The sequence below is a fragment of the Erpetoichthys calabaricus genome, chromosome 5 (genome assembly GCF_900747795.2).
Source record: "Erpetoichthys calabaricus chromosome 5, fErpCal1.3, whole genome shotgun sequence".
Lineage (NCBI taxonomy): Eukaryota > Metazoa > Chordata > Cladistia > Polypteriformes > Polypteridae > Erpetoichthys > Erpetoichthys calabaricus.
This window is the reverse complement of record NC_041398.2, coordinates 101294225-101317274: the sequence shown is the minus strand read 5'-3', so window position 1 is coordinate 101317274 and position 23050 is coordinate 101294225. Positions and strand designations below refer to the sequence as shown.

General features: G+C 38.0%; 1 protein-coding gene across 3 annotated transcripts in view; it reads right to left on the bottom strand.

Moving 5' to 3' along the window:
• The window catches only part of LOC114651836 (evC complex member EVC-like), a 66136-nt gene that overhangs the window by 21202 nt on the left and 21884 nt on the right, over nucleotides 1-23050 (bottom strand). For all 3 annotated transcript variants that reach the window (XM_028801834.2, XM_028801833.2, XM_028801835.2), the window contains exons 9-13: nucleotides 16346-16562; nucleotides 6954-7102; nucleotides 5690-5788; nucleotides 3027-3239; nucleotides 878-987 (exon numbers count right to left, since the gene is read on the bottom strand). In XM_028801834.2, coding sequence (XP_028657667.2) covers nucleotides 878-987; nucleotides 3027-3239; nucleotides 5690-5788; nucleotides 6954-7102; nucleotides 16346-16562 — 788 coding nt within the window. The remainder of the gene's footprint in view (nucleotides 1-877; nucleotides 988-3026; nucleotides 3240-5689; nucleotides 5789-6953; nucleotides 7103-16345; nucleotides 16563-23050) is intronic.

Here is a 23050-nt window from a genome sequence, read left to right as displayed (position 1 = left end):
ATGCTTAATTTTCTATATTTTCACATGTGTATTTTTAGCATTGCCACCAGGGTTGGCTCTAGCATTTTTGCTGCCCTAGGCAAAGCTGTAAATGGAACTCCCCTACCCCCTCAAAGCAGTGCATAGTATTTAAACAGGAGCATCATGGGGGTCAGGAGATCCAGCATTTCCAAAAGGAGACAGTGAGGATGAGGAGCAGGGTGGATGAGGAGGCAGTAGCCCAGATGATTCACAAGCAGGAAAAGGCAACGGAAAGAGGAGGCCACAAGTGCACAACTGAAGAACGGTCTGGTGAAGTGAGTGTGCAGCATTAGACCTCAAGGTGAGGGGCAATTTGTTCAGGATGTGGCATTTACATGTGTGTGGCATTCCCTGTGGACCCTAACATCGTGGAGGTTTAGTGATCTGCCTATTCTATGTTCTGGTGTTAAATAATAAATACGTCTGACTGTGCGAGGGTCAAGCCTGCACATCCCATGTGGCATCTCTGTGTATGTGCCTGTCAATGCTGTTCCCATGCTTGTTGCAACATAATAGGGTTAATAGAAGAAGGACAGTTATGTTGAATCCAAAATTCATAAGTCAGAGTCTATATTGTTTATACCACCCCCAATTCTGCCCCTCTAGGCAACTGCCTAGTTCACCTAAATTGGTAGAGCTGGTCATGTTTGACATATTAAATAGACTAACACTTGAAGCAAATTATGTTTAAAGACAAGGAGAGAGTCAGTGAACACACATGTCCTAGATCTGTTGTACGCTACAATTTCTGATTGAAGATTATCAACTTAAAGCTGATCAGCTTTACTGAAGGACTTAAAAGTTGAAAAATAAAAAATAAACATAACCACAGCATTTAAAATGACTTTATTATTACCTGCTACTCAGAATGCTTTGCCTGGCCAATATATCTTGTAAGAGTTTCTCTTGTTGTGAACAGAAATGACTTAAACAGGCAGCACTCAGGGTCTGATCTTCTATCCACAACTTGGGGAGAAAAAAAAAGACAGAGATGACAGTGAGTGAAGGAGTACAAGCGCTTTGCTCGGTATACCGAATCCTTCACCTTTAGCTTTGCTGTTCTGGCAATGCAGGGTACCAAACCATAACCAGACACATACAAACCCACACTTGTTCAAATTGGGCTAATTTAGAGTCAGCGATTAAACCCAAACAAACAAGCAGACTCCTCACAGACAAACAGCAGCGCCAACCACAGTGACATTGTACTGCTTGAGTTTTAAAGCAGCAGGATTTATTTTAATACGTAATGAATAATAACACTCCTCTCACTCAGATTTCATTGAGTTATTCAACAACACTAGGATTATTCCATTTTGTTTACATTAGTATGCCCCTTTGTTCAAAATCTTGAACTCCCATCTGTAGAGGATCATGGATATCATAACAGAAGATGGTTGGCTGTGTGGTAATGGCTGCTGGCTCTTGGATTTATTGTTCTAGATACAAATCCAGCAGTTATCTGTGTAAAGGTTTTTTTAGGGGAACCTCTGCTTTCTTCCCAAATCGCAAAGATTTGCAAGTTAGGTTAACTGGTGATTGCAAAATGGCTCAGCATGAATGGGATTGTGCTCAAGAGTAGACTTTCAATGGTCTGGCACCTTGTCCAGTGTGTTCAGTGCTGCTGTGATGGGCTCTGACACCCCACTCGTAAGAAAATGTTAAAACAGAAACAAACAAAAACATGAATACAAATTTTTTACTTTTAAAGTTAGAGAATAATTTACCAAGTGCACCCATTTGTCTCTCTTTACACTTCATTAGTTCAATAACATCACCTCCAAAAACCCCAAATATTAGCAGTTGTTTTATGACTACAAAAGGTGTTAAAATAAAATTAAAACTTAAAACTTAAATTGCAGATAGGGTGAATATTAAAAAAAGCAATGTAAATCATGTCATAAATAAATGAAAGGTTAATGCAGCATTCATACAAAATCTGCATTTTGGCAGTCAGCATGGTGGTCAGGATGGTTAGAGTCGCTTCCTTGCTACTGCAGATGCTGGCCTCAAATCCCTGCCAATTCACTGTATGTGTGGTGTTGGAATATTCTTTCTGTGCCTGTGTGGGACTGCTGTTGGTTTCCTATTTTTTCTCCCAAATCCTAAAAATGTATGACATGTCAACTGCCAACTCTGAACTATTGTGAGTGATGTGACTGACGTCTTGTCTTGGTTTGGTTCCTTCCTTAAGCAGGATGATATTAGGATAGAGTCTGTACCTGTGCTACACAGAATTGGACAAACAAGCTCACTGAGAAAGGGAAGGGGTCAGCCATCTACAACAGGGTCATGCAGGTTTGGTAAGTACACAGATTGATGGATGAATATCTTACAAGGAAAGTGACTGGTTTGTCTGAAGCTGATGTGTTTCACATGCGTTTGTTATTAGAGTACTTAACAACTGGTGTCATCTTTACTTTTTTTAGAAAATAGAAAGACATGTTTTGAATGGGTCACTGTTGCTTTCATTATGAATACTTCAACTGTAAGTGTTGTATTTTAAACATGGCATTTTCGTAGAAATAAACTACTTGCACATAAAGATACTGGATTTATGTGAGTAGAATGTACATTGAATTAGACGTTCCAATGGCCCAAATCTGGTCCATGTTTTGGTAACGTGTTTCTGCTAGAATAAACAGCTGGTTCACAAAATCCATAATTTGATGTCTTTAGACATATTTTTAAATTATTTATAGGATAATATAAAATGCTATATATGAAAATACATCTTTGTGGAGAATGATGAATATATTATTCAGAAGGTGTAAAATAACACATAATAATAAAGCTACTGTTAGATGTCCATAAAAAACAGCACTATAACTGTTAGTTTTTAAATACTAAGTACTAAATAAGTAAAGGTTTATACACATACCAAAGCAGTTATATTCATACACACAGAGTATCAATTCTCCTTTTTGCACTTTCTGAAGCCCAAGCACAGTCTTACAGTCAACAGCTAAAGGCAAAAGGACGCTCTGAACAGCACCAGTTCCTACCTTCTTCTGCTGTACGAGATGGTCTTTAAAAATCTTTACATATGCTTTTCCAATTGTTTCTTCAGATTGCAAAAGAGTAGAAAGCTCGTGCCTTGCTTTGTCCCTTAGCGCTTCACACTTATTTAAGGGCACCTTTGCCGAGTTCTGAAGGTTGACCAAGAATAACTTCTTAAACGTGTTCCCCATTTTTTCAGAAGATGCAGAACGAAGTCTCTAAATATAAAGTGAGCAAAAGCAAAGGCTAGGAAAGTTTAAAGTAGCTACAGCAGTATACATGTGTGTCCACAGCTTAAGGAATTTTCAAGGATGAACATTTAAATAGGACAGAATAAACATAGAGGGATAATTCAGTTCAATATAAGAGTAAAATCTAAAATGTTATACTTGTACTCTAATTGCTATTTACTACAAAGGAACGAGCACCTTCAATACTTTGCATTTTTTTTGTGTTTTTAAGTACAGCTTGAAGCTAAATACACAAACGCTTTCAGTTTAGGAAACATAATAATACAATTTAGAAGTGCACACTTCTGCTCCACTGTCCAGGCCTCTTGCTTTGTTCATAATTTGTGGTGTTGGTCCATACGGCAGCTGTATTCTTTGAAGGAAGTTCAGGCCTTTCTGTGCCATTTGCTCTGCTGTGTACCTCATTCATTGTTAATCGTTGCTATCAGGATGCATTTGAAGTCCCTGTCACGCTAGACGATGTTTCTAGTTATTTTCAGATGTAGCTTTCATATGCATAATTTTGGTGAGTCAGTGTGAGCTCCTGTGAAGCCAGTCATCTAGTTTAAAATATCCACCTTCTCACTCCAACCGGTCTGCGACTTGCTCCAACATCAAACCTGACTGATTTTTGTCTTTAATCATAGGGGCGGGCTCTGTGTGCATGAGAGCTGGCATCCAAAGAATCAGCATCATGAAGTACAAATAAGGGATAAGGAAGTGTTTTAGACCTCACAAAGAGATGACTGAATTGGAAAAAAAAGAAAAAAGGGCTGAGATTGCGGCTAAACTTGCTATACCTGCTAGCCCTTCGTATGGTACTGGCTCTGTCAGGCAGTACACTATTGATTATTAGATAAAGGAAAGTGCACAACTGTGCACTTTTCAGCCATTTAAATTTACATGATCCAGCGACAAGATCAGCAACTTTAGTTGGCAAGTCTGACAAACCAATAGCTAGAGATCACATGCTGTGTGACATCTGTTTCCACAGATAAAAGCTGAATTTGGTATTTGGTCTTTGGAATTAATAGAAAAATTACAAAAGGCAGTTAAGCAATTAAAACTATAGCAAAAATATGAATATTACTAAATTCTTACAAATGTAAATGTAATGCTACTGTTTCTTCCTAACTGCAGAATGTACAGAAGTCCCCAGGATTGCACTTAAAAGCCACTTACTTAGAATAAAGAAAACGTTATGGCCTCCACTCTGTTGATGCATCCAGGAAAAACTGACCTGAAATTACTGTCATTGTGAAAGACTTACATGGTGTAATTTCAGTGCATGTATTACATATAATCAAGATTACAATATATTCTGGACAAGCTGGGGTGTTTATAGCATTTTCTATACTGACATATAGGAAGAATGTACTGAATGAGTGGATAAAGCTTGAGGTATCCTTTTATTGGTCTGTAAGAAAAATGTACCCCTCAACAGTCCCACACTCGTAGACGCAACAGCCAGTGTAGGCAAGTGTGACCCAACTGAAAAGACATGTTATTTTTATGAATATTTACCTTGGCTCAAAAGTATTTTCACATTAGATGTGGCTAATAATGACTGTAACATGAGAATGGAATTTAGACTCAAACTGTAAATGCAATAATGGAATTACCCATTGCATGTGTTGTTTTTCGATGTGAGTTTCAATAATATTATTTTCAGGGATGCTTCATTATTTGAAAAAAACACTGATGAGTTATAATAATGCACAATACAGTCTCTTTTTTTTGAAACAGGTAGGATTAAAATAAGGTGGAAGAATACAAAAAGTCAAAAACAACTGAGACCAGAAACCTAAATTAACTTAAATTAACAATTCAACTATTACTATCTATTATATAATAAAATGCTATTGTCTATGTATGTGTGTCCAGTCCTTCTGAGCAATCTAATTGGTCAGTTTGGCTTTGGCGATATGATTGAAAAAGTACGTGTGAGTGTGAGAGACACAAGGAGCAGTAAAGGCTTAGGAGGCATGCTGATAGTCGGCTTCAAAGACTGGAGGTATAAAAGCGGACAGGAGGCAAACAAGGCACCTTGAAATGACCGAGTCAGAAATGTCAAATATTTTAAAATTTATTATAGTATTTGTCTTTGACAGGTAACATGACTGGGCATGAATAATTTTGATAAAGTATTAAAAATCAATGAACTAAACTATCATATGTCAAATGACCCTGAAATAGATTAAGTGGTTTTGAGAAAGTTCTGTTACTTAGTATGATGATTCAAACCTCAGCACCTTCTTTGTGATTCTAAGTCAAATCCAAACCAGAAAAAAACCTTTGACGGTTAAAACTACTGCAAAAACAGTCCAGAGAGGACAAAAGAATACGTCTAACACCAATCAGTTCTATTTACATTTCATTTGGTTCACTACATTGTAAGGTAAAAAATGTGGCCTAAACAATAACATTGAGAAGCATACCTTCCAAATATCTGTGACAGCCTCAATAATTTTCAAATCTTCATCATCTTCCATATCTTGAAACGTTTCCCGCTGTTTCTCTAACAAGTTATGATATTCCTTAAAGATAAACAACAAAAATAAGTAAAGTTGTTTTGATAATGACTAGGTCTAGGCAGACAATGTGTTGCTGCTGATCTGTGTTTGATCTTTAGTCCACTGTGCTGACACAATTCTAGGTTCATTTTAGATCTAACTGTACTTTTGTCAGGCTAGGATTTACTCCAAGATTCTTCTCTCTACACAGATTCACCAGAAAGCAACACGGGAACAATAACCTACATCTACACTGGACTAAACTGAACAACGGTGTAAGGCCTATCACCTTTTCGGGTTGGCTGGTCCTCTTTAGTATCTCTTTGAATGCCTAGTCCTACTCTCCCCTTTCTTTTCACTTTGGCTTCTCTTCCAATCAGTTGAGAGCTTGCTATCTGTTCTCATACTAACTTCACAAACCCTGGTCTGGTGAATGGCAGGGGCTTTTAAACCAAGCCAAGAACAATTTCTAAGTCAGGTTCATACTATCAGGGTCAAGACTGGCCTCAAGAACCCCTAGTACTGACCTCCTGGAGCCCCCACTAGCAGCCCCAAACATCTCTGTAAACCTACATCCCTCTTAAAGGGCCAGGCCAACACCCATACACGTCCTTAAAATTGAAGTTAGAATTCGACCTATCACTTTGGGAACTACTCCATTTTCTATGATTCAATCCAAATCTATGTCCCAGGAGTAAAACGATCTTCTGGGTTCCATCCATTATGGTGAGAGGCAGTGGCCCTTACTGGAGGTCTTGTGCCCTGGGAAAAGTTGCTACTGCCAATAAACTTACTACCAGAGCATCTACTGCCTGATGCCTATCTCGAACTACTGAATTTGACTTGCAGCTGTGGTCCCTCCATCATATCACACCATGCGACTAACTGGGCCTTCTGCTTTTTATCAGTGACCTAATTCAACTAGCAGGCCTATAAAGTTGACTTGTGCATCTCCAGTCTGCTCTTTATATTGTAGAGAGGTGATAATACTAAAAACAGGCACTGTCCAAAAGACTGATTTAAGACACAGATGGTACTGCATTTACAGTAAAATGCAGGAAAGTTATGTTCTTGTGTGTAAAATTGAGAGTTCACAGGTCATATTTTGAACATTACCGCTTAAAGAAAGTGTTGGTAGCTGTTTAATAGTAAATACTGTTTTTAATACAAGTAACAAAATGAATTTAACCTGGATAAACTCCTTTGGATCGACAACATCCTTCATGTTGATTTGCACATTCATTTTTATCTTTTCCTGAGCTTTTATTAGCTTCTTCATTTTGATATCATTCTTCTTTACAATGTCGCTTATTAGCACTTTGGATAACTTGGTGCATTCTGTAAAAAAATATGCAGAGGAAGAAAAATCAATGCAACTTAAACCAGAAAAAAATGAGTAAAAACTGTAGACATTTTAAATATATTTCTATTTAGATGTGCAAGAATTAATAAATAGTTTCTTTTATTTTCCTTCATAAACATAGGCAAATCAGCGAATAAGATAAGATGGTAACTTGGCACAGTACACAATATCCATCCATGAATTCATGACATGACATGGTCTTGGGTAGCCAGTGTCTATCCTGATAACATTAAGTTCAAACCTAGAAATAACCAACTTCAGGTTAGATTTCAAAATGTGCTAATCTTTATCTAGATCAATATGAAAACTATGACTACTTTACAGTCATTGCAAAGAGTATGAACTAGTGTTGAATCAGTACTAAAATATTTGATTTCAATGTTGTTACCAGCTTTTGGACCTCAGTAGCAGTACCAAAGCAAATAACCAATAACTCCGCTCATGTCTCACAGCTCTGCCATGCTGTGCATATCAATAAGAGGAGTGTTTAATTATGGTACTGAAATGACAGAAATGCTGGTACTTTACCATTTTACAAATGAGGCTATTGATCATTTTTCAGTACCGGTATACCTTACAACAGGCATGTCAAACACACGGCCCGCAACAGAAATCGGTGCGGCCCGCAACAGAAATCAGTGCGGCTCACATGACAGATCCTAGTTAGCATTGAACTTGTACAAAATGATTGATTCAATCACAAACGATAGTATTCTGCATCTTCGGTGTTACTTATTGACTTTTCTTACTTCTGCCTTCTGACAAAAGCGCGTTTTCCCATGGCATTACGGTACTGGAAACGTCATCTGCTAGTACAGCCACGAGCCTTGACCAAAGTTAATGAGCCGCAGCGTCACAACTGAAGTGCTAGGCTGCAGCAGGGGTGGCCTTAGGCATGGGCAAACTGTGCACCTGCACAGTGCCGCCAAATCCCAGGGGCCGCCACGCCAATATATATTGAATATAAAACAGAAAGAGAAAATAACGACACAGCTGACGGCAATGTGGCCGAAAAACATTGTTTTTTGTTAATTAGTACGCTGTATTTACAAATGTCGCTAGAGTCAGAGCAGTAAGCTATATGTAGTATTATAATGTTTTGCCGTAACGAGAATATCATGGGTCGCCACTTGGTTTTCAAGTTACGGACACACGTATATAGAAGCGTGTCATGAGCACGAGGCGGCTATGCAGTGTACGCAATGGATGTGGCCTTCCGCCGTGCATAAGATACCATATTGACATTTCCAGGCGAAGGGACCACCGATTCTTTCTCTGCCCAGGGCCGCCACGAGCCTAGAGCCGCCCCTGCTAAGGCTACACTACTGACTGTGCTGCTGAGACTGGCCACTGGGCAGAACTGACCATCACGAGTAGTAATAGCCCGCATATTTTCACGTTTGTTTGCTCTAGTTTCATGTAATTTTGTGCTAGTATTGTAACGAACAGTTAGTGCAGACTACAGCTGAAGATCTGAAGTGGATGCGAGAAGTTGGTGAGTTGTTTATTAACATATTTTTGTGATTTTGAGTTTGTAAAATTATTGTAGGTCAGGTGGCGTTTTGCGTATCGGCTTATTTAACAATATAAACTTTGAAGTAAACTTAGTAAAGTAAAATTTGATTTTTGGAGGATTTGTTTTCCAACTTGAATTACTGAGCAATGAATTCAGTGAGCATTTTCGTGATTTCAGTTCATACAAACAGGGCATTGCGCTGTTCTCTTACAACGTTGAGAATGCGCCTGAGAATATCCAAATGGAATTGACTGAAGTGCAGTCAGATTCTATTCTGAAGGCAAAATACAACGAAGTTGGTGTGCCAGGCATGTATGCTTACCTGCCACCCTCGTATGTGCAGATCCGTAACTTGGCATCGAGAGTACTGTCAATGTTCGGAAGCACTTACCTTTGTGAGCAATTGTTTTTGTTAATGAAAGCTACCAAAACACCACATCGCTCAAGACTTACCGTTGAGCACCTTTCATCCCTCATAAAAGTTGCAGCTGCACAAGATTTCAAGCCTGATATTGACGAACTGGTTACTAACAAGAGATGCCAAGTGTCGGGACAAAAGAAATCAATCTCACACTGTAAGGCTCCTATATAAGCAATGAATATAATATAATGAATATCAATCATCAAGACACTATATAAAAGCGGTTGGGACTGTCCTTCCGTCCCGTGAGTGCAAAGCATAGCGGTATTCCGCTTATCACAGACTTACTACTTGCAGCTTGCGGTACGAAGCGACGCGATGTGAGCAGAGTTCTGGTGCTCCCATTGTTCCCTTGCTTTTGTGTGCGATGCGCTGGAAAAATAGACAAAATTATGTCTCTGGGAATAATTAATGTTGATGGAGTACAAATGCCTCACCGCGTAGTAAATATCAGGGGAGATGGTGCTTGCTTATTCTCATCTATAGCTTATTTAGTGCATGAAACTCCGTCTTTAGCGGTACAGATTCGGGCTGACATTGTACGACATGTTTTAAGTAATTGGTCAAGGTTTCAGCCATTTACAATGATGCCATCAGGAATCTCTTATACAAATGAGCTTCAGTATCTCACTGAAATGTCAAAGTCTCAAACTTATGGTACCATTTCTGAGCTAATGGCAGCGGGAGAGTTGTTCCCCTATGAGTTTCAAGTATATTATTATGGAGTCCTACACTCCAAGTTTGGACAGGCACTCGAGGGGATAAAAAAACTTAGGTTTTTGGGAGATGTTATGAATGGGCACTTTGATGTTCTCATTCCCTACACTTACATGCCTGATGTACACATGGAGCGCACACAAATTGAGGATAAAAGTCGGTCGCCTTAAAAAGAGGGTGAGCCTAGTAATATAATAAGGACCTAGCTAAGAGGTTAAGACTCTAATTCTACACTGTTGTATGGAGACTGCATGGAAATTGCTTTTCTTTAAACTTTAAGTGTTACATTCTTTAAAGTTTTCAGTATTGGAAAGAAAGCTACAGTAACTTTGTATAATAGTATAATAGTATTTGTTACAGTACAGCCCGCTGACGCACATATGGCAGTCGAAGCAGCCCACCAATGGTAGTGAGTTTGACATGCCTGCCTTACAACACTAATGTGAACAAGTAGAAGGGTACCTCTACTATAAAATGAAGACACAAAATTTCTGTGCTTCACCAATGTTTATAAATTTTACCAAAGGTTTAATACAGGGCTGGGCAAAAGGTTTTGTCAGTGGGCCAAATTTTCAATATTTTCTCATACAGTCAGCTGTAAATAAAGTTTAAATGTAACTATGAACCCATGTAATCCACCACATGTGTTTATGACAAATTTGGTAAAATGTTTTTTACAGGAACATGCTACGCTAACCCGTGGCCTTATTTGCCCAATATTTTCCTGGAAATTTGCTGTACAGCTGGCTTAGAGAAACTTTTTCTTTCTCCCAATGTCTGATGATATTTTGCAAATACAGCATGATATTAGAGACCACACCGGATCGGTCGAGGCCTGGGTTAACAATGGCCGCCACCAGTACTGTTAGCCAATAGGGTGCTGGGGGAAATTCGGCTAGTGTTGGCCAAAGAAAGAGAAGAAGGGGGAGACCTGTCCAGAGACAGGAGGAGAGGAGGAAGGTAAAGAGAGTGGAACTGAGAGTAGGAACTTTGAATGTTGGCAGTATAACTGGTAAGGGGAGAGAGTTAGCAGATATGATAGAGAGAAGGAAGGTTGATATATTGTGCATGCAAGAGACTAAATGGAAGGGGAGTAAGGCCAGGTGGATTGGAGGTGGATTCAAATTGTTCTATCATGGTGTGGATGGGAGGAGAAATGAGATAGGGGTTATTCTGAAGGAACAGACACAATGGCTGAGTGGTGGCTCTGAGGCAAGGGATCTGCACTGGCAATCGGAAGGTTGCCGGTTCGAATCCCGTAAATGCCAAAAGGGACTCTGCTCTGTTGGGCCCTTAAGCAAGGCCCTTAACCTGCAATTGCTAAGCGCTTTGAGTAGTGAGAAAAGCGCTATATAAATGCAAAAAAATTAAAAAATTTAAAAAAATTAAAATTAATTAAATTAAATTAAAATTAAACAGTATGTCAAAAGTGTTTTGGAGGTGAAAAGAGTGTCAAGACACAGTAATGATTATAAAGCTGGAAATTGGAGGTGTGATGATGAATGTTGTTAGTGCATATGAATCGCAAGTTGGGTGTGCGATGGATGAGAAAGAAGCTTTCTGGAGTGAGTTGGATGAAGTGATGGACAGTGTACCAAAGGGACAGAGAGTGGTGATTGGAGCGGATTTCAATGGACATGTTGGTGAAGGGAACAGAGGAGAAGAGGAGGCGATGGGTTGGTATGGTGTCAAGGAGAGGAATGATTAAGGTCAGATGATAGTGGATTTTGCTGTGTTAAATATGTATTTTAAGAAGAGGGAGGAACATAAGGAGACATACTAGAGAGGAGGAAGATGCACACAGGTAGATTACATCCTATGCCTTTGGGTCAATCTGAAAGAGATTAAAGACTGCAAAGTGGTGGCAAGGGGGAGTATAGTTAGGCATTATAATAAGGTGGTCTGTAATATGACGTTGGAGATCAAGAGGAGGAGGAGAGTGAGGGCAGAGCCAAGGGTCGTATGGTGGAAGTTGAAAAAGTTAAGTTTAGGGAGGAGGTGAGACAGGCACTGGGTGGCAGTGAAGAGTTACCAGAGAGCTGGGCAACTACAGCAGAAGTAGTAAGGGTGACAGCAAGAAGGGTGCTTGGCGTGACATCTGGAAAGAGGAAGGAGGAAAAGGAAACCTGGTGGTGGAATGGGGAAATACAGGAGAGTATACAGAGGAAGAGGATGGCAAAGAAGAAGTGTGATAGTCGGAGAGTTGCAGAAAGTAGACAAGAGTACAAGGAGATAAGGCGCAAGGTGAAGGGAGAGGTGGTGAAGGCTAAAGAAAAGGCGTATGATGAGGTGTATGAGAGGTTGGACACTAAGGATAGAGAAAAGGACCTGTACCAATTGGCTAGACAGAGGGACCGAGATGTGCAGCAGGATAAAGATGGAAACATACTCAAAAGTGAGGAGAGTGTGTTGAGCAGATGGAAAGAGTACTTTGAGAGGCTGATAAATGAAGAAAACGAGAGAGAGGGAAGGTTGGATGATGTGGTGATAGTGAATCAGGAAGTGCAACGGATTAGCAAGGAGGAAGTAAGGACAGTGTGAAGAGGATGAATAAAGGTCATTCGTCCAGATGACATACCTGTGGAAGCATGGAGGTGTTTACGAGAGATGGCAGTGGAGTTTTTTTACCAAATAGTTTAATGGAATCTTGAAAAGTGAGAGGATGCCTGAGGAGTGGAGAACAAGTGTACTGGTGCCGATTTTTAAGAATAAGGGGGATGTGCAGAGCTATAGTAACTACAGGGGGATAAAATTGATGAGCCACAGCATGAAGTTATGGGAAAGAGTAGTGGAAGCTAGGTTAAAAAGGGGGGGGGGGGGGGGATGATTAGTGAGCAGCAGTATAGTTGCATGCAAAAGACCACCACAGATGCAATGTTTGCTCTGAGGGTGTTGATGAAGAAGTATAGAGAAGGCCAGAAGAAGCTGCATTGCATCTGTGTCTATGTGTTGTGTTTGTAACAGTGGAATTCATACTTCTTTTTTTGCCACCGTGTGTAAGAAATTTTACTCTTCTGACATTTAACTCTATTAATTTTATCTCAGGGAAGCACAGTGGCGCAGTAGTTAGCATTGTTGTCTCACAGTATAGATTACATTTTTGGCCACAATCATCAGTTTAGCACTTTGACAGCCATCAGGGACACTTAAATGGCCACGGCACTATTACAATCAATTCAAAACTAGCTCAGTTTTCCCTTTGACTTTAGTGCATTTTGCTGAGATTGGCAAAGTTCCCAAACATTTACGCAATTTTGCCAGAGTTGAGGTGAACCAAATTAAGCGGGGTCTGCTCATCACTAACGACAAACATAAACTTAAAAATGGTTGTTCCAAGAAATTGTTTAATTATAAAACATTTTTATTAAAAGCTGTTTATTTTGATGCTCACACACCAATAAGAAAGCAATAAGAAAACAATTTTAAATTAAAGTAAGTTTTGCTCTGACATTGTACTAGGCATGCTTCATTCTACATCAACTGAAGAATCTGGTCATCACAAAAGTTAACACATTGCAAAGTTTTTTGTCTGCTAGTAAGCTTCTGTACTTACACACACACACACACATATATATATGTACGGTAATCCCTCGGTATATCACACTTCGACTTTCGAGGCTTCACTCTATCGCAGATTTTATATGTAAGCATATTTAAATATATATTGCAGATTTTTCGCTGGTTTGTGGGTTTCAGTGGACAATGGGTCTTTTAATTTCTGGTACATGCTTCCTCAGTTGGTTTGCCTAGTTGATTTCATACAAGGGACGCTACTGGCAGATGGCTGACAAGCTACCCAATCAGAGCACGTATTACGTATTAAATAAAACTCCTCAAATATATTGTGAGCATGGGGCTGTTCGCACCCCTAGAGGATACGGACGCTCCTCAAAAAACACTGAAAGACTACCTTCACATTGCTCCCTTCCTTGCTGGGCTTCCTTGCAGGCTGCTTTGTCAAGCGATATGCTTCCCGCACGGTGCTTCGCATACTTAAAAGATCAAACGGCACTTATTGATTTTTGATTGTTTGCTTTTCTCTCTCTCTCTCTTGCTCTGACATTCTCTGCTCCTGACGGAGGGGGTGTGAGCAGGGGGGCTGTTCGCACACTGGCCTAGAGGATACAGACGCTCCTCTAAAAAATGCTGAAAGACTACCTTCACATTGCTCCCTTCCTTGCTAGGCTTCCTTGCAGCTGCTTTGTCAAGCAACATGCTTCCCGCACGGTGCTTCGCATACTTAAAAGCTCAAATGGCACCTATTGGTTTTTGATTGTTTGCTTTTCTCTCTCTATCTCTCTGACATGCTCTGCTCCTGACTCGCACTCCTTTGAAGAGGAAGATATGTTTGCATTCTTTTAATTGTGAGACGGAACTGTCATCTCTGTCTTGTCATGGAGCACGTTTAAACTTTTGAAAAAGAGACAAATGTTTGTTTGCAGTGTTTGAATAAAGTTCCTGTCTCTCTACAACCTCCTGTGTTTCTGTGCAAATCTGTGACCCAAGCATGACAATATAAAAATAACCATATAACAACAACAACATCATTTATTTATATAGCACATTTTCATACAAAAAGTAGCTCAAAGTGCTTTACATAATGAAGAAAAAAAAAAAAAAAAACAAAAAAGAAATTAAAATAAGACAACCTTAGTTAACATAATAAGGAGTAAGGTCCGATGGCCAGGGTGGACAGAAAAAACAAAAAAAAACTCCAGAAAGCTGGAGAAAAAAATAAAATCTGTAGGGGTTCCAGGCCACGAGACTGCCCAGTCCCCTTTGGGCATTCTACCTAACATAAATGAAATAGTCCTCTTTGTAGTTAGGGTTCTCACGGAGTCACTTGATGCTGATGGTTATACAGACTTCTGGCTTTTAATCCATCCATCATATAAACATATGGTTTCTACTTCGCGGATTTTCACCTTACGGGGGGGTTCTGGAACACAACCCCCGCGATCGAGGAGGGATTACTGTATATATATATATATATATATATATATATATATATATATATATACACATATATATATAATTTATATAAAAACTTGCTTGCAAACATGCTACCAAATAATGATATCATGTGCATAACATGTTTTCAAAACCTTGGAAACAAATCCTGAGATATCTACAGTTCTGTAGAAATCAAGCAAAGAATCTTTGACAAACTTATTTTGAGTTAACAATTGCACTAGTGTTAGTTACTTTCAGCTGCAAAGACATTCAGCTTGCAGCATTGTCAACATTAACAGGAAAAGAACATAAAAAATGGCAAAACCCGTCTTGCTGCACCTAAAGTCCTAAAATCGAGATTCAAATTCATAACGAGGATGACAATCTGAGCTACGTACTGTATCTGACAAAGTCTTCACATCTGTCTGAGTACTGCTTGTGCAATTGACTGTACCATAATTAAAATGAGTTCACCTGGGAAGCTGCTAACTATCTTTTTCCTCTGACTCGATAATATGTCTAAAAACACACACAACCTTCCAGAATGCATAACTGGGATGCTGCTGCCGGTAAATGCATTTTCCTCCTCATCTCATCGAAAATATGGGTTTAAAGTACAGGAATAATCCATTTTGGTCAATCCACTACCAGAAAGCTGTTTGAATACTAACTTTCCTCTTTCCCATTTGCTCTTTTAAAGTGATTTGTGAGCAGACCCAGAATCACACTTGAAATTCTGCTGCCAATGAAATACATCATTGATAAAATCAGCATGTGTAAATTCATTATTCAAAAATGAACCCCACAATACAAAGGCAAGCAAGCAGCTGGAACTTATACACTTATAAAAGCTTGTTTTATTGTATTTTTTGGATGACATTGCATGGTGACTTATCATGCTTACACTGGCCAACTGCAGCATCATCTTGTTAAGAACACCTGATTAGGGCTGGAGCATTAGAAATTATTTACAAGAAGCGGACATAGGACGTAGTTTGCCCTACTCCTAGTTTAATATGGACCATGCTAAGTGAACCATTCTTGGGAAGCCAATGACTTTGTATGTAAGTCTTAGCTCCATGAGAGTCTTTTCACAATATGTACAGTACATTCAAGATACTACTTCTAATCAAGTCATTCTAAGAACACAATACAAAAATAATAAACCATCCATTCATGCAGTTTCCAAATCATCTATTTTCAGACTTGTAGGGAGCTGAAAACTACCTTGGATGGGACACTAATTCATCTTAGCCCACACAAAGGACACAAGTCAGTCTAACATTCATGTCTTTGGAATGTGAGGTGAAGCAGATGCACTTTCAGAAAGAATTATGGAAATATGCAAATATCACTTAGACAGTGGCTAGATTTGGACTTGAACCCTTGCCTCTGAAGCTTTTAGGCAGCACCTCTGACTCCTGCTCTACCCATAAATGATACACAAAATAAACATTAAATCAGTTGTGTAGTGTGTTTTCTACAATGGACTGCATCACTAAGTTCTCACCACTGCTGCCAAATTAAGCTCCAACTACCTGCTATCATGAATTGAACTGAATTGAAAAGGATGGCAATAACAGACCAATTACACACACTTGACAGACTTACCAGCAGAACATTTATTTATTTCCTCTTGATAGTTACACTGAATAGTTGATACAATATGGTCCAATTCACGAGATGCCAAATCACCATTATTGACAAGGGGTTCCAAAATCTGAGATACAACATGTACTCTGCAGCTTGCTTCTTGCTCTAGAAACCAGAGGTGGGACTGAATTGTGTCCACTATGTATTCCCACCAAGTCATTTTTTCCTGAACACCCTTAAAAATGGAAAATATTATCAGAATGTTGAGAATGAAAAAACATACAACACAAATGAGCAATTACTGTATATATATTTAATTATCAAAATTAAAAATAATAAGCATTCATAAGCTACTAGTGTATTGTTTTATTGGCACAGTGTATATTAAAAAATGAAGAGTAACAAAGAGAAGACTTCAAAGGGGACCATACAGTCAACACAGGGAAAATGAAAGGTCTCAACTGTTAAAAACATTAAATAATTCTTGAAATGATTTTTCTTGTACATGCTACAGTTCTAAAATGAAACCCACCACCTGTTAACTCCGGCCAATTCTGGCTATTTTCTGGAAAATAAAAATCACTTAAAGCAATTCTGATGACCATACTCTTTTTTTTAATTATTTATTTATCTATTGGTTGATTGATTTCAATTTTAATTAGAAGCAGATAACATTCTATACAATTAAATCAAACTTAACAAAGCAAAATTCAACCCCTACCCAAGAGAAATACAGGAGAGTCAGCATCCAGATCTACTCTATAAAAGGAAACAAGAAAGGAAGAGTACCCTTTTCCCCAAAGTGAAAGCTTATTCTAAAATTTTATGTTTCAAAAAAGTTTTGAAAAGATCCTCTAAGTGAGAATTACATTTTTTCCAAGTTCAAGTAGTATAGAACATCAGTTACCCACTGACTTAAAAGTGGTGGGGTGGGATTCTTCCAGCTAAACAAGATAAGTCTACGTGCTAGTAGTGTAGTAAAGGCAGTCACAGCTTGTTTGTCCTTTTCCACTTTAAGGCCATCTGGGAATACACCAAATATAGCTGTTAATGGGTTTGGAGTGATTGTGACACCAAGGGTGTCTGATAGGCATGCAAAGTTTTTTGTCCAAAATGTTGCTAATTTAGTGCACACCCAGAACATGTGGCCCAGTGAGGATGGAGCTAGATTGCAACATTCACAGGCTGAATCTTGTCCTAGAAACATTTTGGACAATTTTAAACAAGATAAATGTACTCGACAAAAGATTTTAAGTTGAATGATTGAGTGCTTTTCACATATGTAGCTCGAGTGTACTCTGTACATGGCTGCCTTACACTACTTTTCAGAAATATTAAGTGACAGATTCTTTCCCCAATGTACTTTGGGGTCTTTGAAAGGAAGGGACTTTAAAATATTTTTATAAATTCTAGAGATGCTTTCTGAGTGTTCAAGACTGGTCAATATTTCTTCTGGGAATAGAACAAGTTGGGAGGTGAGGAAAATTGGGCAGGTTCTGTTTAGAAAAATTTCTAGCTTGAAAGTAGTGGAAGAACTGTGTTGATGAGAGGTTGAATCTGAAGTGTAACTGTTCATTGGATGTGAAGACATTATCTATGTACAAGTCTAAGTGTTTTAATCCCAGACATTTTCCAGACATTAAATTGTGTATAGGTTTGAGAGGGTGGACAAAGGTGGTTATTATGTAGAGGTACAACAGATAAAAGCTTCTCTGTCTTAAAGTGCTTCCTACATTGGTTCCATATTCTGAGAGAATGAAAGTCAATTGGATTATTAGTGTATTGACAGTAATTTGTATTAACTGGGGCACAGAGCTGGGAAAATATTGCAGACCAGGCTTGTGTAAATTCATTGATTTGTGTCGCTGTCCAGGACTTGTATATTTGCCACCCAGTAATAGAACTGAAAGGTAGGTAGTGTCATGCCCCCATCTGCTTTAAGCCATTGTAGAGTTGTTCTTTGGATGCGTGGATGTTTCAAATTCCAAATAAATTAAGTTATGATTTAGTCTAGTTTCTTTTTTTTATTTTAATTTTATTGATGTTATTGAAATCACACAACATTCCATATAAATAGATCAATTTTTACAAAAATAAGATCGAAAAACAAATCAACCCTTACCCCAGGGAATGAGAGCATGGCCAGCAGAGTAAAACTTAAAGCTAGTAAAAATAAGTAAATAGATGAATTAATAAGTGAATAAAGATAAATGGAGAAGAAAAAGAAAAGGGGCAAGAATCTGCTTCCTCAGTGCTTTAAAAGCTTATTCTAAAATGTTATTGATTAGATTCTGCCAGGTTTTGAAAACGTTCTGCACAGATCCTCTAAGTAAGAATTTGATTTTTTCCAATTTCAAATAGTATATAACATCAGTTACCCACTGACTTAAAAGAGGAGAGTTAGGATTCTTCCAGTTGAACAAGATAAGTCTAAGCTTTAGTCTAGTTTCTTCAAAAATGATTTGTTAATGTATACAGTATGGATATGCTTTGAAATAGGAAGAGAAGCTTGGGAAGGATGGTCATCTTAATAATGTTGATTCTCCCTGCTAATTAAGATGGAGGGTAGACCATCTATTCACATCGTTTAATTTTTTCTATGCAGACTGCAAAATTTTGTTGAAAAAGAGCTTTATAATTCCTTGTGATATTCAACCTGTAGATATTTAAACTGATCTGCTAAAATAAATGGGAAAGTATCCAGTCCAACATTGTGAGCGAGAGAATTCACTGGAAAGAGAACACTTTTATTCAAATTGATTTTGAGTCCAGATATCTTTTGAAAATCTACAAATGCTTTTAGGCCTGCTGGCACATAATTTTGTGGGTCAGATATATACAATGTACGATATAATCTGCATATAGTGATATTTTCTGTTCAAGTCCCTTTATCTCTGATGCATTTTGAAAGTAGAGAGCCAGTTCAATGGTGATTGCAAAGAGAAAAGGGGACAGGGGCATTCTTGTTGAGTACTACGTTCTAGTTTGATGCAATTTAAAGATAAGCAGTTCTGTTTCTTTAGTACTCAAGAGGTCTGTGTCCAGAAAACAATCAATTTGCTTGGATATGAATTCTGTAAAGTTTTCATCAGCTAATGACAGGGGTTAAGATGTCAGCTACAAGATGAGTGTGTAGGACAGAGTAATTTAAGCTCCATGATCAGAGGGGCATGGTCAGAGATAACAATACCATCATACTTACAATATCTGATACAGGGCAAAAAATTATTGTCTATGAGAAAATAATCAGTTCTTGACTTGATGATGTACAGGTGAGAAAAAGGAGTATGCTCTTAGTTTCAGAGTTAAAAACCTCCATGATCTGATGAGTTATGATCCATTACAAATTGTGTTATTATTTTTGTAGTATTAGATGATATTGCCATTGTAGCTGAGGATCTATCCAGATCTGGATTTAAAACATTATAATTTTATGAGTGTTCGCATTAGGGATAGATGCAAATACATTTTAGAAGAAAGCTCTATCATCCACGTTAGGTGAATAGATATTAATCAAAATCATTTTAGTGATTGAGACCCTTATCATTCCAGCTAACAAAGGTCACTATTTGGTCACAGAAATTTTGCTTTTGAACTTTTGTTGACATTTTGTAGTCTTATGTTAAGGTAGTACATTGTTACATATGATAGTTTTGATGTAGATTTCATATTATTGCCAAGTGAAAAATGGAAAAAAAAGAGAAATGGCGTTGCTATCTTTCTCCATTGAGGCAAACCACACATCACATCTGACATGCCAAGAAATAGAGCACGTCTAGAATGAATTGAATCCCCCAACAGCAGTGTAGAGAAGGTTAAAAACTGAGATATCTTGTGAAAATACTGTATAGTCCAAATACAATAAAATAAGGATTTGATCTTAAACAGTTCAAATACTGTATAATAAACTAAGGGTATAACGTTAAAAAGAAAAAAACCTGTAAATACACTGTCAAAAGCAGGTTTCATAATTAAAGTGTAATAAAAAGTCAATAGCTGGCTACTTTATGGAAGCTGAAGTGTGCATATAATTAATGGAAGAATTTTCAATATCTCTATATATATAAAAATCCAATATCTGTCTGTCTGTTTTCATGACAGAACTACTTAATGGATTTAGATCGGGTTTTTTTCTATAATTTGCTTTTGTATTCCGGTTGATTTTGCGACTTCTCTCACTGCGTTATGTATCATAGTTTGCTTACAGTACCGATTTATTTGCGCAAATCCGAGAGACACACAGCGGGCCTCCTCACTCACGTGCCAGCCATGGGGTGTACCTTACATCCGCTTAGCTAGCAAACGAGAGAACTATATAACAGATTTAGATCGGGTTTCATTTTTTTAATTTACTTGAACATTCCGGTTGATTTTGATTTTCATAGTTCACTTGCAGGAGCGATATATTCTCACTAATCCGAAACAAAGGCAGTGGGCCGTGGGGAGAGGGAAAAACAGAGAGTAGAAGCTAGGCCTTTACCTGATAGTAGAGGTGAATTTAAAAAGAGAAAGAATCAAGAGGAACAAAAAGTGATTTTATAGCAGCTGCAGGAAAGCAGAAAAGGAACAATAGGCCTTAAGAGCTACCACAAAAGAGATAATTCAATGTGTGGAAACCCTTATCAGAATAAGGTAGATATTTGCAAAGTCTGCCACTTATTAATGATGTTAATGTTAAATATGGGAGGGCCATTATAACATTCATCTGAGCTTCCTCTCCATGCTCTCTGCCCAGTTTGAAGAACATATATCAAAACAGGCCCAAATTAAACTTTGCAAGATTTGATATTTAATTTACCATACAGAATCATTACATCTTACTTTTAAAACTATGTACTTCACAGGTTTTTAGATATTGATATTTCTACTTCACCATAGTTTATATGAATTTTAAACTAATATAGAGTTTTTACTAACGTAAAGAATTTTAATATCCTGGTCTTCCATCTTACTATCTCTCCCAGGTAGAATATAGGAACTGAGGGGTATAAAGAGAAACCTATTGCCACATTTGAATGTTATCAGCTCTGTGTCTCACACTCCTCTTCCTTTCCTCCTCTACGTCATACTGGGCAGATGTTAAGTGTAAGCAATCTCATTTCAACTGGAATGGTAAGAAACTTTGTCTAAAACATATTTCTTTAATTCCCCAAATAGTCAAGGCTGTTCAGTTCTTCCTGATTTACAGCCTTATCTCTGGACAGATATCTAACACCCTGCTAGGTCTTGATAAGTTCTTCATCGCAAATCCCATTATAATTACTACTGCAACACCGTCATCCAGTGTGTCATTATAAACTGCTTTACTGTAGTTATCTTTATATACTGGATACAAGAAATTTAAATTCCCTGAAATTATGAAGAAACAGAGCATCTAGTACACGTTATCATTTTATGTTCAGACTCACTTAAAAATTTTGACTTGATCATTCTTTAATTTAATTGCTTACACACGCACAAACAAAATCTACTTAGTAACTTAAACAGAACTGCTTGCATATATAATATTGCTACTGAGTAGTCACTTTCATAGCACGGTCAGTAGGTTGGTCCACAACCCAATTTGCAAGAGTTAATGTTTGGTAAAATTATTTCTCCACAAAGCTTATTTTTGTCCTTTGGGGATAGCTTGCTTACCTGAGAAAGTTCAGCCTGATTGTGAAACATTTAGAGGTCACTCTGTTATGATCATTTAATTTATATTGTTAATATATACATAGTACTGTGTGGAATTCTTAGCTGGCTAAGTGATTTGTAAACAATAAAAAAACAGAACATTCCAGTACTAAGCTGGAGTTCCCAGTAGAAGTTTCCAGAACATCCATCCATCCATCCATTTTCCAACCCGCTGAATCCGAACACAGGGTCACGGGGGTCTGCTGGAGCCAATCCCAGCCAACACAGGGCACAAGGCAGGGAACCAATCCTGGGCAGGGCGCCAACCCACCACAGGTTTCCAGAACATTTTAGTGTTAAATAGAAGTTTCAAGAATATTCTAGTTGGAAGTAGCAGTTTCTATTTTACCCCTTTTTGATAGTAGTGTAGCGATGTACTGTGTTACTCATTTATGCATGCAATGAGAAGTGAAACAAAAAAACACTTTAATTGGCTTACTCGTGTAGATTACAATATTTTAAGGAAGTTCAGGCCCATTCTTCAGGCAAGGTGTAATACAGAAACTGGAGCTACCTGTGTCACACTAGGAAATGTAGTCTGCCTAATTCTGTGCATGAGATGTCCCAACGCTGGACTCTGTGTGTGAGACACTGGACAAACACTGCATCAGAGAAAGAATTTACACAAGTCTCACATTATGAATGGCAAAAGAGATGTTCCTGTATTAGCTCACTTCAGCAGCAATGGACGCTACAAAAATGATTTTCATGTAATGGGCTACTTCAAGCCACAACAGGAGAGGAAGAAATGGAAAGTTAAACTGATGCTAAAATTTAAAAATAATTTTATGACCAGATATGAAGACTATTTACATCACTCTGACTGACCCAGGACATTTGATTACAGATCCACATTGTAAGGAAAACTTATCAAAAACTTCAAAAATGCTTTGACCGTTTTGATTGAAATTTTGTAGCATTATAGGAAAAGGTAAATTAGCAGACATCTTTTTTTTTTAATTTCTCACTAATTGTTGGTCATAATGCTGTAGCGAGTAGAGTATTCTCAGGCAACATGTCCTTTTTTTCACCTCAGCGCTGACAAGT